General features: G+C 41.5%; 1 protein-coding gene across 1 annotated transcript in view; it reads right to left on the bottom strand.

Annotated features, from left to right (window-relative positions):
• Positions 1-14035, bottom strand: part of abca12 (ATP-binding cassette, sub-family A (ABC1), member 12) — an 87016-nt gene that overhangs the window by 28152 nt on the left and 44829 nt on the right. The window contains exons 52-64 of the mRNA XM_080037758.1: positions 13469-13687; positions 12425-12621; positions 11050-11207; positions 10050-10283; positions 9763-9904; positions 7841-8087; positions 6457-6546; positions 4877-4967; positions 4621-4748; positions 3856-3943; positions 3382-3490; positions 1741-1795; positions 27-204 (exon numbers count right to left, since the gene is read on the bottom strand). Of these exons, the coding sequence (XP_079893884.1) occupies positions 27-204; positions 1741-1795; positions 3382-3490; positions 3856-3943; positions 4621-4748; positions 4877-4967; positions 6457-6546; positions 7841-8087; positions 9763-9904; positions 10050-10283; positions 11050-11207; positions 12425-12621; positions 13469-13687 (1936 nt within the window). The remainder of the gene's footprint in view (positions 1-26; positions 205-1740; positions 1796-3381; positions 3491-3855; positions 3944-4620; positions 4749-4876; positions 4968-6456; positions 6547-7840; positions 8088-9762; positions 9905-10049; positions 10284-11049; positions 11208-12424; positions 12622-13468; positions 13688-14035) is intronic.

Raw genomic sequence — 14035 nt, forward strand, 5'->3', positions numbered from 1 at the left:
ACATTTAACCAGGCAGAAGATGTTACCATGTCATAAAAGTAGTTGACGACCCAGTACAAGGGCTCGCTGATGCCCGCGATGTGCTGGAGCCTCTTGGAGCCGCTGTGGTGCTCGTTGACTTCATAGATGGCGAAGCTTGCTGTGGTGATGGAAAAGCCTGTCAGCACACACATAGCCACTAGGATCTGGAGCATTCCCTGGACACTGTGAGAGAGAGAAGAAAAACAGGACCATTCAGATGTCAACAAAAACACTCAACGCCATTAATTATCAGACTGGTCTGTAATTAGTGTATTATTCAACCACATCAACTTTTATTAATGACAAGTGTATTCCTGCATGGTAAACACTTCTGTCGTATTTCCTCAAGTTTTAACATTCTTTCTGATAATTAAAAAGGCACTGCAGATTTAAGAATCAACAACAACAAAGCGCACAAACAAATCAAAGAATGAATGAGGCAACCTCGTGCAATTATTTTCCCAAAACAAAAGGCCCATTTCAAAGCCCAAACAAACTATCATATTGATCCTTACTGGGACTTGACTCATTTGAACTATTGAAGTGGCCCATAATAAGTTATGCTATTACCAAACAGCTTTGTTAAAAGAGATGCCTGTTGTTCGAAAATAACTGCAAAAAATAAAAATGGCTACATGTAGAGACCAACTTCACACTGCCATTGGTGTATAGTTGGTAAGCCAGTTGTTGCTGCTGCTAGGCTGCAGGGATTATTGTCCGGACTAGACCCCAGACATATAGCCGAAGCTTTGATCCTACAGTTACTCTTGGAACCAGTGCGCTCATCCCAGCTCTACGTATTTGATGCCGCTACCTATTCTTCTCGCATGCTCTCTTTCCTAGCCTTCATACTACTGTAGCACCTTTACCTCTCTCTCTCCTTTGGCCAGGGCACAACACCACCAACCAGACAGAATAGAAAAGCAAAAGGGGATAAGCCAAGTTAGCCTTAGACTTTTTTCTTGAGCTTCCACACTGTGAAAATTCAAAACACTTGGGAGTAATGAGTATATTATGTTTAACAGGCGGCACATGCAGCAGCTATAGTGCCTGAGCAGGCGTACAGCGCAGGAAACAGTAAGCCACAGAATGAAATGTGGACTATGTGGTGAAACTAAAAAGGGCAGTAAAAACAGGGAAATAGTCAGGGAAATGGTCAGTGTTAATTAGGCACTGGAGAGGACAGACCTTCATTAGACCGCAGCTTCAGCTCAATCCTCTCTTGGAATGATTTCAATGAGTTGATTCTCTGGGTCATACACATGTTTGCATGCACACACACTCAAGCAGTAATTCCACAGTCTGGGTCTCTAGCACAGATTGTATTTCAGAGTATTTGAAATAAACTCATTTTGGGAAGTGGGGTAGAATCAATCCACCTCTATGCCACCTTCAGGGTAAACACTCATTATACTGGGACTCTGATCAATAGTGCAAGCTCAGGGAAATCCATTTAGAAAATCAAATATGGGTAAATACTGCTGTCATGTACCTTCCCTGCCCTGAGGCCACCCCGACTTGGATGTCAGCAATTGAAAAGTCGAAATCACATCACAATTACATCATTTTACTTTCGACTCTAACAGTAAACAGTATTCGACATGACTTGACTAATTTTGGAATATTTTCAGAGATTATGCTGCTAATAGGAACCTCTTTGTTTTGTAAGTGCAGTCAGACAGTAGAGCGGGAGGAAGAATTTAAAAGCACAGTCCTTACATTGCATCTTCATCATCCTTGCGGCCAAAATAGGGGTGACTGGAAACGGAGATGGCTGTAACAGGAAGAAGCAGAGCATGTTAGCAGTAGAAAAACAAGCAGCATTCAGGCTATTCCTCAGCACAATGATATTCTCTTAGATGGGGACCCAGTTAATTGAAAAATATATTGTGGGATGATTTCATTTGCCAGGGCGCACAAAGGAGATTGAATTTTCTTTATCATTTTTCAGGGTCTTCTGTATTCTTTCAGACATGAGCAGACTCCCCTATATTTCTCTGCTCATATTTTCCTGGAGATAGGAGAGAGGAGAGAGTGAGTTCACGCAAAAGGTACAGCAAACCTGGAGCAGGTTGCAGGCATTGGTGCCTCGCTCAAGGGCACTTTGGTAGAATTGATGGTTTCTATCAACTAGTCCGAATGTGATCTGTAATTATTTATGCTAAATCATTATTGCTCTAAAGTCCAATATTCCCACATCCGGGTTTGTATTTGTATAAGCAATAAATATATATATTTTTTTTTTCATTTCACGTCTTCTACAGTTGGACATCAGAATAACTATGTTTTCTCTTGAGGGATGGGGCAGACCTTCAAAACAAAACATACACAGGGAGGAGTGATGATACATTTTGTATGTGTAGTGGGCAGTTGTCAGAAATCCAGCAGGAGTTGCGTAAAAAAAACAGTTTGAAGGAGCCCCCTCCAAAAGGTCTCAACCCAGAGTCTGTGCTGCATTACACAATGCATGGGCTTCACGTTTGACAGATAAACCATCACCTTGAAAAAGTAATCTCTGTGGATCTCCACCACCAGTCAGCCCTCCACCACTGCTGTCAGTTTGCGGGTCACATTTAAATGATTACACTCTGCCCTCGAGCACTTCTATCATCCAGTGGGGAGGATATGTGTGTGTGTGTGTGTGTGTGTGTGTGTGTGTGTGTGTGTGTGTGTGTGTGTGTGTGTGTGTGTGTGTGTGTGTAAGTATGCATGTTTTTATGAGCATTTCTCCATGTGTGCTTGTGTGCGTGTGTGCGCGTGTGTGTGTGTGTATGTGCATCAGTGTACTGTTGCCGGTAGGCAGATGGTCTGGGTGATATTCAGAGCTGAAACAGTACTGAAAAACGTGGGCCAGCCTCGTTCTCTTTAGCATGGTTCCCCAGTGAACGGCACTCATCAGTATTCACCATGCATAGTGATGTGAGTCTAAGGACACAGCACCCCCTGGCTTCAATCCAGTGAAATGAACCAAGAGTAAACAGCTCTCTTTACAAAATGCACTGGGGTGTTCAATCAGTAGCACCTTCCTAAATAGGTAGATTTGCCTAATGCTGATTAATACAAACTGATTCCCTTTTGCATAACCTAAGTCATGTTCTATGTCCTTTGCACAATAACACCAGAGTGCAGTGTGCTTTCATGAATACAGGACAACTACACCATTAATAATAATAATTACACTTTGCTGAAACTATGAAAATATAACAGAATCAGGTTAACAGCAACAATTGTATATGTCCATGTAAAATGTTACTGCGATTGTATATATAGAATCTTGGTAGTGCCTTTGGCCTGTGACTTTAGTCTTACATAGTAGGCCCGGCCTACTTGCAAAATGCCCATTTCAGCACCAAAGCTTACCATAGTTTTGTGGATCCTTGTCTGCTGGAAGATTTGCGCGTAGTATGAAGTTGTTGAGGCTGTTTAAGTATGCTGGCATTGAGTGGTGGCCCTCAGGGTTGAACCAGACCTAAACACATGCAAGCACAAACACGGACATGCACAGAAAGCATCACTCACATTGCAAAATATCAGGGATTGAAAGTCTTCTAGACCCCCACAATATACAGTTATTTCCAAGACTCCAAAGATAGGATAAAGGAGGAGTCGTCATCCGAGTAAATTTGTAAACTGAAACGGTGGCACAATTGCTGCAGTAAAGCATATTTATGATGACACTGATGGTGTAACAAAGCAGCTCCATCTGCGAGCCTTGATCATGAAGCATGTGACAGCTTAAGCTAGGATGCCACGTTTTAACTTAACTGCTCATCATCAGTATAGTGCTTGAAGTGATTATGAGACAGGCAGCAGGGTAGCAGGAAAGAATGTTACCTTAGACATGGTGCGATTTTTGGGTACCGGCTTTAGGTCCATTTGTAAGTCCAGGGGGAGCGGCATTCCAAAAGCAAAGCCACCATACCTGAAAAAAACAAACATATATATTGATGAAAAATAAGGACCTCAACTTGGTGCTGATCAAAATAGATGTGACACGCTGTGTCTTTTGCTTGCTTGTTTCTATTCAATCAAAGCAAATATCCACCTGCAGATGAGAGGCATTTTGAGGAAAGGCATCAGATTCCAAAGTGAAAGTAAACCTAACATGATTGATAAGGTACTAGAAGAACCAAAAAGGGACTACCCTTATAGGCTGGATATAAAATTTGATGAAGATGTCTGCACATCCTTGTGTTTTATACAATTACTGTTCCTTGTAATTGCAACATTTCCAGTCTGAACTATTTTAAGCTTACCAGTTGGCTGACTTGCTTTTTAATTATTTAAGAGACTGAAATGAAAAAGAGGAGGGGGAATCACTATACTTTTTTACATTTTGGGGTCAATCGTCCACTCAGAATTAATAAAGCCGAACTAATTTGGATTATTTGCAAATTATATAAAATTATGTTAACTCACCAAAATGATGTAATGAGGTGAAATGTAATGTAATAATTATGCACGGGAAATAGTATGCTTTATAACTTGGACTTTTGAAACCACATAGTTTGTGCAAAGTGCATACTGTGCAGACTCTGTGAAGCATGGGTTGAATTCTCACTTATGCTACACTAACTTTAATGTACTGGTTGCATTCACCTGTTCCTGATGAAGTCATTTGCTGTGGCCATTAGGTAGTTCTCCACATTGATGCCACTCAGGTTAAACACAACCTGAGATGAAGGGATCTTCTTGTGTGGAGGTTGGTAATTGTCCTCGTCACAAATCTGCAGACAAGACAAAAGCATCAAACTTGTCCTCCTTTTTCAAATAATATTGCGTGAGACTAAAAACACACACATTCACCAGAACCCAAAAACTCACCCGCACACTGTTCTCTGTGACCCAATCTTACCTGTTCCGTAAGGGTACATCTACAGGTATTAAATGTTTTAGAGCTGTTCCCTTTGGAAGTCCAGCTGCTTCTTGAGTTTCTCTTGCAGACCCTTAAAAAGAAACATTGACAGAGTGAAATGGGAGTCCGCAGTGCAGGATAATACCACATGTCTATCCCCAGACACAGCCTAGGACATGTGTTGAAGCTAGGTTGATTTGATGGCCTGAATCAATGCTAATCACCTGCGCCAAAGAATCTTTCATACAGCAGCAGTAAAACTGTATATTTGTTTGGAGATCAGGACCTAAGCTTTTTCTCTAATATCCATTTGAAACACGTTTTTAAAGCTATTAAATATGTGCTGTAATGCCAAATGCTTTCAGGGACAGTTTGTGGAGATTCAAAAAGAGATTGTGGCAACCTGCATGTCTTTGCAAATGTGCCGACACAAATGCACAACTTAAAATTACTCAAAAACAATGACCATAGTCAGGGAACCAGGTGGCAACCCTTTGTTCAACTGTAAACTATGTAAATGCTAGCCTTGCTAGACAAGCCTGATCTCACACAACGTTCAAATTGTTTTCTCTTCTGATGGGTTAAGCCCGTTTCAGACGGTAGGCGACATTCCGCTCGCGTTGTTGCCTGGCCCCGCGGCTTCACTTTGCGCTCCCCGTGTGAAGTGACGGGCGGAGGAGCGCGATTGTGATTTTTTAACCGCCACGACAAAAAAATTAAACAGTTCTCAACTTTTCTAACAGCTCCTACGTGCTCGCGCATGCGTTCGACCAGCACGGAAGCGACAGTTCCATGGGAGTGCGGCCGCTTGTCGTGCCGCTTGACAGAATGCTGCGCCTTCTCTCTGCCCGCTCGCCTCTCCATTGAGAATGCATTGCCAGGGGCGACAAACGCGTTCCGTCTGAAATGCCCTTTAGTGTAGTAGTCAAGCTAGTCTCGTGAGACCAGCCATACCTCATGATATCATTAATCGATCCATGTTGACTTGAACGACTACAAGAAACAAGATTTGAGAAAGGCCATACTGTTCTGCGGGAGAGAAACAAATGTGCAGCTTGCCAGGCTATGTAAATGCAGCACTCAGGTCCCTTTGTCATTGCTGTGATTATAGTTTATCATGACCAAATTATGATTCTTCTCCCGCTTGCTCTTTCTGTATATACTTTACCACAGAGGATTTTAAAATACCATGGAGGTCTGGTTCACGAGTGCCAACATTGATATGAGTGCCTGTAAGGGGAAATCTTCCCCATAAACACAAGGTGTTTATGGAATACAAATGATGCTCTCACATCTAAGAGTCCTGCTGCAGGCTTTTAAGCCACATACATCGAACCAGGCGAAAGGAAAACAGAGAAGAGGGTCATGAGAGAGACCAGAGAGAATGAGAAGTGGGAATTAGAGAGAGACAGGCGAGTGAAATGGAACAAGGTGAAAGATGAAGGACAGTGAGTGAAATGGGAAAACAATGTATGTGTGGGAAAGCGTAGGATCTGTAGAGAAACTGGGCACAAGGCATGTCGGACAAATTGGTCACTTTTCACGAAAACACTGCTGCAGTTTGAGGTGTGATTACGTACTGGTCATTGGACTTGTCGAGGCAGGCATTATCGATCCCAGGGAATGACATCATTGCGTCCGCCAGCTGGCCGGAGCTGGGATTTTGGTTTCTGTGGAGACAGAAAACAAAACCTTTAACTCATAAAAGGTAGGAGAGATCTGTGCAGAACTGCACCATAATTACAAGAGTAATAGCATAAAGTGACACAGACAAAAGGTGGTCTTTGGGTTATTAATGATTTATTTTATTTCATTTCAAGCAATGTACTTGCTCTCAACATCATCGTTAAAAAGGGCCCAGGGTGGTGATTCCAAAATAACATCAATATTGTGAGGAGCTGCCCGGATAAAAGGAGAGTAAGGAGATTTGATTTGCTGCTTTACATTTTAGAGGATTTCTTTTCTTTGAGCCTTCCCCTGCCTTAATGCAAAAGTAATGCTCATAAATAAACAGTGTGTCTGAAAACACACAGTTCCCTGAGAAAGTTCAGAAAATGTGGCTTTCTACAATCTACTGTTACAATTTAAAAACAAACTCAAGTATTCTCAACAGTAAACTACCTGTAACCTTCCTCAACAAGCCTAACATTGTTCTCATTAAAAATAAATACACACAAATAATTTATAAATCTCTTTTGTATATCAAGCTAAAGAGGGCTGGGGAGATACGAGCCTTTGAAATGGATTGGCACCCTCACAGCCTTTTTTCCGGTGCTACGTACTCCCCTTGATCAAACAACAGCACTTCTCAAGTATGAAGACATCTCACAACCTCCTGACGCTGTCAATCTCCCTCACTTTGATCTAGCATCTCAGCTGTGGTCAACACAAATCATCTCTCTCCATCAAGTTCTATTTCGCTCCCCTCTGTCTGTCTGCCCTTCAACAAACTACGGCTTCAAATCCATTCAAGTGAGACGCATTGTGCCCCTGCAAATGATGCAGGAGCCCAACAGCTAGCTAGATGAATCCACTCTTCATCAAAGCTGCGGGGTTGTTTCTCTGTGGTTTCACAATTAAACCTGTTGTTACAATCTGTCCTTTAAAGGTACAGTGCGTAACTTCTTCATATAAATGAATGTTGGTTACATTCAAGCCAAATGAATTGTCACACAAAGTTGATTAAGCTTATCAACTCCACAAAACTCTCTCTGTCACCCCCTGACACTGGCGCAGGAGCTCAGAAAAATCCCAAGTAGCTTCAAAGAAATGTATCAGTTTTTAAACAAATGTTATCAACAATTGCTTGGACAAGACCCAAAGTGGCATTGGGCTGACAAGGCCAAATTAATTGAAATAAAAGAGCAACACTTCGGATTTGATTGTTCTTGCTTGATTTAAAAGTGCCCTGATTAGTACACTCCCTCCCCCTTCCCTGGCATTTTATTTGCCATGGGGACTGACCTGAAGAAAGAGTAGCTCTGATCGAAGTTGTAAAGTGCCGGGCTGAGCTTTAGTTCGGGGTAGTGCTGCATGTCGTTCTTGATGGAGCCCAGGCCCATAGCAAACACCATAAACAGCAAGGGGAGCAGGAACTGGGCGATCAGGCCCTTCCAGTCTCTGCGGCTGTGGTGGAACCTCTTGATCAGTATGGCTGTGATCTGCTGCCAGACCAGGGCCATGCCGCGCACCATGGACGTACCGGTAAGCTCTGCAACACATGGGAGAAGAAGTGGAGACAGGGATTTAACAATGTAGGGGAGAACGGGGTAATGTGAGACACTTTTTACATTTGCTTCCCTCTAAGGGAGCTAAAATGATTTATCAGTCAAATTTACACATTTCCCATTAATTCAGGATGTTTCCTAGAAAAGGGCATTAGCAGAATTTTTTCGACAAAGGGCAGTGAAAATATGATTGTTTAAAAATAAGTTGTCTTGTGTCTCAGTTTACCCCAGCTGTGGGGTAAACTGAGACAGACCAGAGAAATCAAGGGGTAAACTGATTCACTTACTTTTTCCACTCTGAAACTACCATAACAACAACTGTTGTACAATCCTGACAGCTAGCTTGAAAACTAAATATTCCAAAACTAATGTCGGACGAGTAACAAAATCATGGGGTTTGCTCAATTAAGAAAAACATTTTCTAAACACTTGAAAGTAACTCTGATCAAATACACCATATAATTCATATTCAATAATTAACATTCAAATGACAGATGGAACCAGTTAGATTAAAACACAGTATGGGGTTCAGAACACAGGACCCTTAGAGCCAGCTAGTGTCTAGGGGTCAGAGCAAAGAACAATCAGAACCAGCTAGAACAGCCTGGGACTCAGAACACAGGACTAGACCCAGCTGTAATTTTCCACCTTTTGAGTCTTTGATTAATATTTTTCTGCATGTGTTTTATTGGGATCATTCATTGAATAAAGACATATTACTTATAGTCTATTGGTGTTAAAGGTCACTCTCCTGTCCCCCACATACATACATGCCAAACCATGCCCTTGCTGACACCCCTTCAACCATCAACCCCCACCTCCAGCCCATATTGTCTTTTGTCTTATTCAAACTAGTCTCCTTGCCACCTCAAATATAATGGATTCATTAAAAGAGGGCACAGACACTGTCTCACTTTACCCCACAGCATTTGTCTCACTTTACCCCACTGCCACAATTTGAGAAAAAACTACCTCTTTCAGCAAATCAGGCTAATCTTCAGTTATCATCATCATATGGTTTCATATGGTGGTAGTTCATCAACATGTATGATATACGTTTTTCTACCTGAATCAATTTGCTTTGGCACAGCAATCGATTAAGTTGACAGCAAGGAAAGACATTTTTGTGAAAAAAACATGCTTAAAACATCACCATGAGGTCCTCTCTTTCATGGCCAAGGGGAAATGAGAGGGGCTTGAAAACATATATCTCACATGACCAAAAATGTGTTCCATTGCCTAGATACAGGGGGTGTCTCACATTACCCGATGGCTCACATTCCCCCGTTCTCCCCACTTGCTTTCATTATTATTGTACTGCCCTGATGATGCCTGCTTTTACTCTCTAAGGTACACTGAGCTGAGGGTTCACGTGAAGAGAGTATCACAAAAGATGGCAGTGCAATCCATCATGATGGGTGTTCTAGTTGTAGAAGTTGTTGAAGTAGGTCAGCTAAGACAAGTGTTCTGTAACTATTTAGGTTGAAGCTATAGTGCGTAACTTATTGTTGCGCCCATGAGTAAATTCTGAGTAGTAAATACAACAGGGGGGGGGGGTGACGACAGCTAGTAAAAGCTGCCATACTTAGAAAAACAGAGAGTTTTGTGGAGCTGATGAGAAAAACAAGGAACAGGTGAGGTAAAAGTGAGTGAACTCACTGGCTGTGTCGGAAAAGCTGGAGACGCTTCCAGCGAGATCTGAAGGGAGGCTGTCGATGGAGCCAGTGTCAGAAAGTGTCTCTGAGATGGACAGGGTGCCGTCCTCAGCCTCTGTGTTGTCATGAGTCATCTGGAGGAACACCTACACAGATAAAAAAAAAAAAAAACTTTAGTAACGGCTTGTTATCATGCTTACAAGTCCATAGGATCAGGTTTATTAGCACTAGCCACATTTGGAGCTACCCTATTTTACACAACGAACAGTGGGGGTGTGTTTGTAAGCTTACCTCCTCTAGGGTGGTGTCAGAGATGCCATAGCCCCCGAGCTGCAAGGCATCCAGGTTGGTGTCCAGCGCGGTCAGGAGGGAGCGGTATGACGAGGCGTTGGATGAGGTGAAGGAGGGCAGTGAGTAGACCAGGTCACTACCCTGGGCCTCCTTCAGTTGTGCTCCGGCTACATGCGCTTGGATGAAGGATTTCAGTTCGGCATCGTCAATCTGCTCAGAATCAAGGTCCTGTGTCTACAGATAGGAAAAGTAGGAATAGTTTTGTTACTGCTTTTCATGAATGCATTGTCCAAATAAGTTGAAAGTGATCTTACTGCACTTTTGAGGAAGAGATAAAACTTGAGAAACTGGCATCACATTTTGACACTGCCTGAGGATTTCTGCCTCGAGGCATGCATTTCAAATGACTGAGCACTACATAGGAAACACATTTGTTTTGATGTGATTAAGAGTCAAAATACAGAACACTGAAGCAGTCTGAACAAAACAAGTAACTGGCATATAGGATAGTATATGAGTTGGCATGATGCTTGTTAATTCGGCAAGACGTCAAATGTAACTTTCAGTGGCTATCCTTAGGGAAGTGGTGTGAAAAAAAATAATGAGTCAGTTTGAAGCAGTCAGCAGAGCATTATTCGTTTTGTATTCTGCCCATTTTGCAATGTTTTAGTATATCTCATAGAATTGTGCAACTCCACGCGTCAGACATGAAACCTAGGATGTACTTACACATTACCAGGCCAACACCTCAATAACAACATATTTAAAAATGTTACCATTAATACCAGCTTTGCATTGATAAGCATTGTCTAAGATGTGTCATTGTTAATAGAAAGTCTGAATTAAAAGCATCAAAGATACGCTGTTACTTTGTAACGTTCAAAACATTTATTTGACCAGAAAAGTGTGTGCAATGTGATGTTATGAGATATTTAACCAAAAAATAACTTCATGTTGCCGAAAACTAACATGGTGGGCAGATGCCTGTAAGGATGGTTACCTTCTTGGTGAGAGTGAGTTTGTAGCCCTGGCCCAGCTTGTCTTTCAGGTAGTACGGGGATCCGCAGCATTTTAACCCTCCATTCTCCAGGAAGGTGATGCGGTCGCTCAGAACTTCAGCCTCGTCCAGGTGGTGGGTTGACATAATGATAGTGCGATCTGAGAATTCATACGAATAAAACGATCTGAATTATTTGCGTATGCATTATTATACCATTCCCTGACCCATAAATACAAATCCTCTAATTATAAAGAAATGCATTAAAGGAAAATTCTGTGATTTAATGTAAGTGAAGTGCAGATTATGTTCAACAACTGAGCTAGTCTTTAAAGCTGTGTAGGAGTCTCAAGGGTGGGACGGGTAAAAGAACAACACCCAAGCTATATTTAGATGGCTTCTTGCTAAATTATTTTGTATGTTTCTTATTTTTCTCTCCCAGTGAGTACATGCTGGCCTTTAAGTGTATCTTGCTGACACACATTCGCAACAACACATCCAAGTTAACAATCAAAAATGATAAAAGACAAAGCCACAAACAGGCTGAGCCACGCACATTACAATCATTAGAGAAACGTGTGCAAAAACAGCAAGCGATGGATAAAGTTTACTTTAAAATAGAATCCCCCGGTACCAAGTTCTCTCTAACATCTGAGACAGGGCAAATTGCACATATTCCACATCTACAATTATATGACATTTAGCAGTCTCCCTGCTACTACTGCTGCTACCCTAAGATTGCCTCAGGTAAAAAAATATTTCTGGATTCCTTTTGGATTAATTATATGCTAAATTTAAGTCAGAGCCCCAGCAGGGGAAAGCCCCCCAGGGTCAGCTCCAGGTTTCATTGCACTTTTCTACTTTTCCACTCATTTCCCTTTTAAGAAATACACTAGAGTTTGGATAATCTGTAACGTGTGAGTGTGTGTTTTTAGACTTGAACTATTTTTAATTTTTTTATTGTTGTCCATGTCTGATAGGATAAATATGATAGAGATTGATTATTACACATTATTTAGTCATTGTTAAATAATACAGTGGTATTGTGGTTGAAATCTGAAATAACAACTGTAAAAGCAAATTCACACAAAATACAAGGGTTACAGTGATTTTGTAGAGTTCGCCTACACCCTGAGGAATCTGGGTGACACAGAATCTGCAGAGGAATAAGATACAAAACTACGTGCTGGCATAAGTTTAAAGATTAATTACACATTGTTATTTTCTATTGTCTGCACAACAGTCTGACAATAATAGTAGCAATGGAATTATTTTTTATTAATTTTTAATTGTGTGTGTGTGTGTGTGTGTGTGTGTGTGTGTGTGTGTGTGTGTGTGTGTGTGTGTGTGTGTGTGTGTGTGTGTTTTTGAGACTCACTTTTCTTGTGCTGGATAACAATGTCCCAGATGCTGCGCCTGGAGCAGGGATCGACTCCTGTGGTGGGTTCATCCAGAACCACCAATCGTGAGTCCCCTATGAAGGCGATGGAGATTGACAGCTTGCGCTTCATTCCGCCCGACAGGGTGCCTACCCGCTTGTGTCTGTGGGCGTACATGCCTGTCTCCTCCAGGATCCTGGCAAGGGGAGTCAGTGAAAAGCATTCAACAGGGAGCTTATGTTAACATGAGCATTACAACCCACTTCCCGAGTTCCACTTCCTTTAGTTCCATTAGTTGCCCAGCAAGGGGTTTCTGATATACAGGAACCAGCGGAGAGGTACAATGTATTGCCTTTGGGTTCAGTTTTATTATTGCTTCACGTGAAGTGTAGAAAACGCTCCAGAAATAGTTTCATGATGCACCTGGGGGGTTCAACCCGTAGCTTAATGATGCCACAGAATGAAAAATTATTTTTCAGATGCATGCCCCCACAAGCTTATCCACGAAGACGGAAAGGAACAACATCTTATAGAAAATATCTAATATAATCGAATGTTTGTTTTAAAACAGGAAAGAAACATAGTTATCTATTTTTACAGCTTTTGAGCCACGAAAGTGAGATTTTATTTCAAGAATAACCAATCTAACAATATGTTGTCCTTTACCACTGATTAGAATTATTATATCAGAGCAAAGAAATACAAGGAAATGTACAGAAATACAGCCATAAAATCTGTTTGACTATGACCTTATCTAAATATTACATGTATTATCTATTATCCCTGTGTAACCAGTCCCTAGTGTTGAGCATTAGCTACTGCTCACTCTTAAACCTTCGTAACCCCCTACATATATTTCCTTTTTATTGGAGGAATAGGCCACTGACTGAGCTTAAGCTATCGTTTTTAACGATGTATTTTAACAGTAAAATATATCAAATGGCACTGCTACATCATGCATAACCCGTGACATCATCTTTAAAGCATGAAGAGTGCATTACGATATAGAGTGTGCAAACTGTACTGGAGGATTGGTCACTCACGTGCGGACTTGTTCACTCAGTTGTCTTTTTGACCAGTGTGGGGCCTTGATCTCGCCGTACAATAGCAGGTGCTCCTTTGTGGTCATGTGTTCAAACAGGACATCATATTGCATGCACACCCCTAGCTCTTTGCGAACGTCATCGATGTTGGTCTCCATGTCTCTGCCGTACACCTCGATGGTGCCCGAAGATGGGGCGAAAAGGCCAGTCAGGAGGGACCTAAGCATTGGGATACAAGTTAAAATTTAATTACGTTGTTTTCAATTACTTTAGCTCAAATATAATGTTCAAAACACCCTTTGTTTTTGCACCATTAGCAATTTGTGTGTGCATTCTTTATAGCACTTTTCTCTTATATTACGATGTATTGATTCTAAGAATAATATAGGACACAAAATCCCTTCTTGATTTCGGTTGTATGTGTTAAAGCGGATACGAGTAACATTTAAATATCTTTTAAACAACCTCATGTTTCCTCTGATAATCATAAATTACCTTTAACAGCAAACGAGACCATCAGTGCAAAGAAAGACGTTTTTATATAGTTTTTATTACTGCTTTTGGTCT

The sequence above is a fragment of the Ammodytes marinus genome (assembly GCF_949987685.1).
Source record: "Ammodytes marinus genome assembly, chromosome: 12".
Classification (NCBI taxonomy): Eukaryota; Metazoa; Chordata; class Actinopteri; order Uranoscopiformes; family Ammodytidae; genus Ammodytes; species Ammodytes marinus.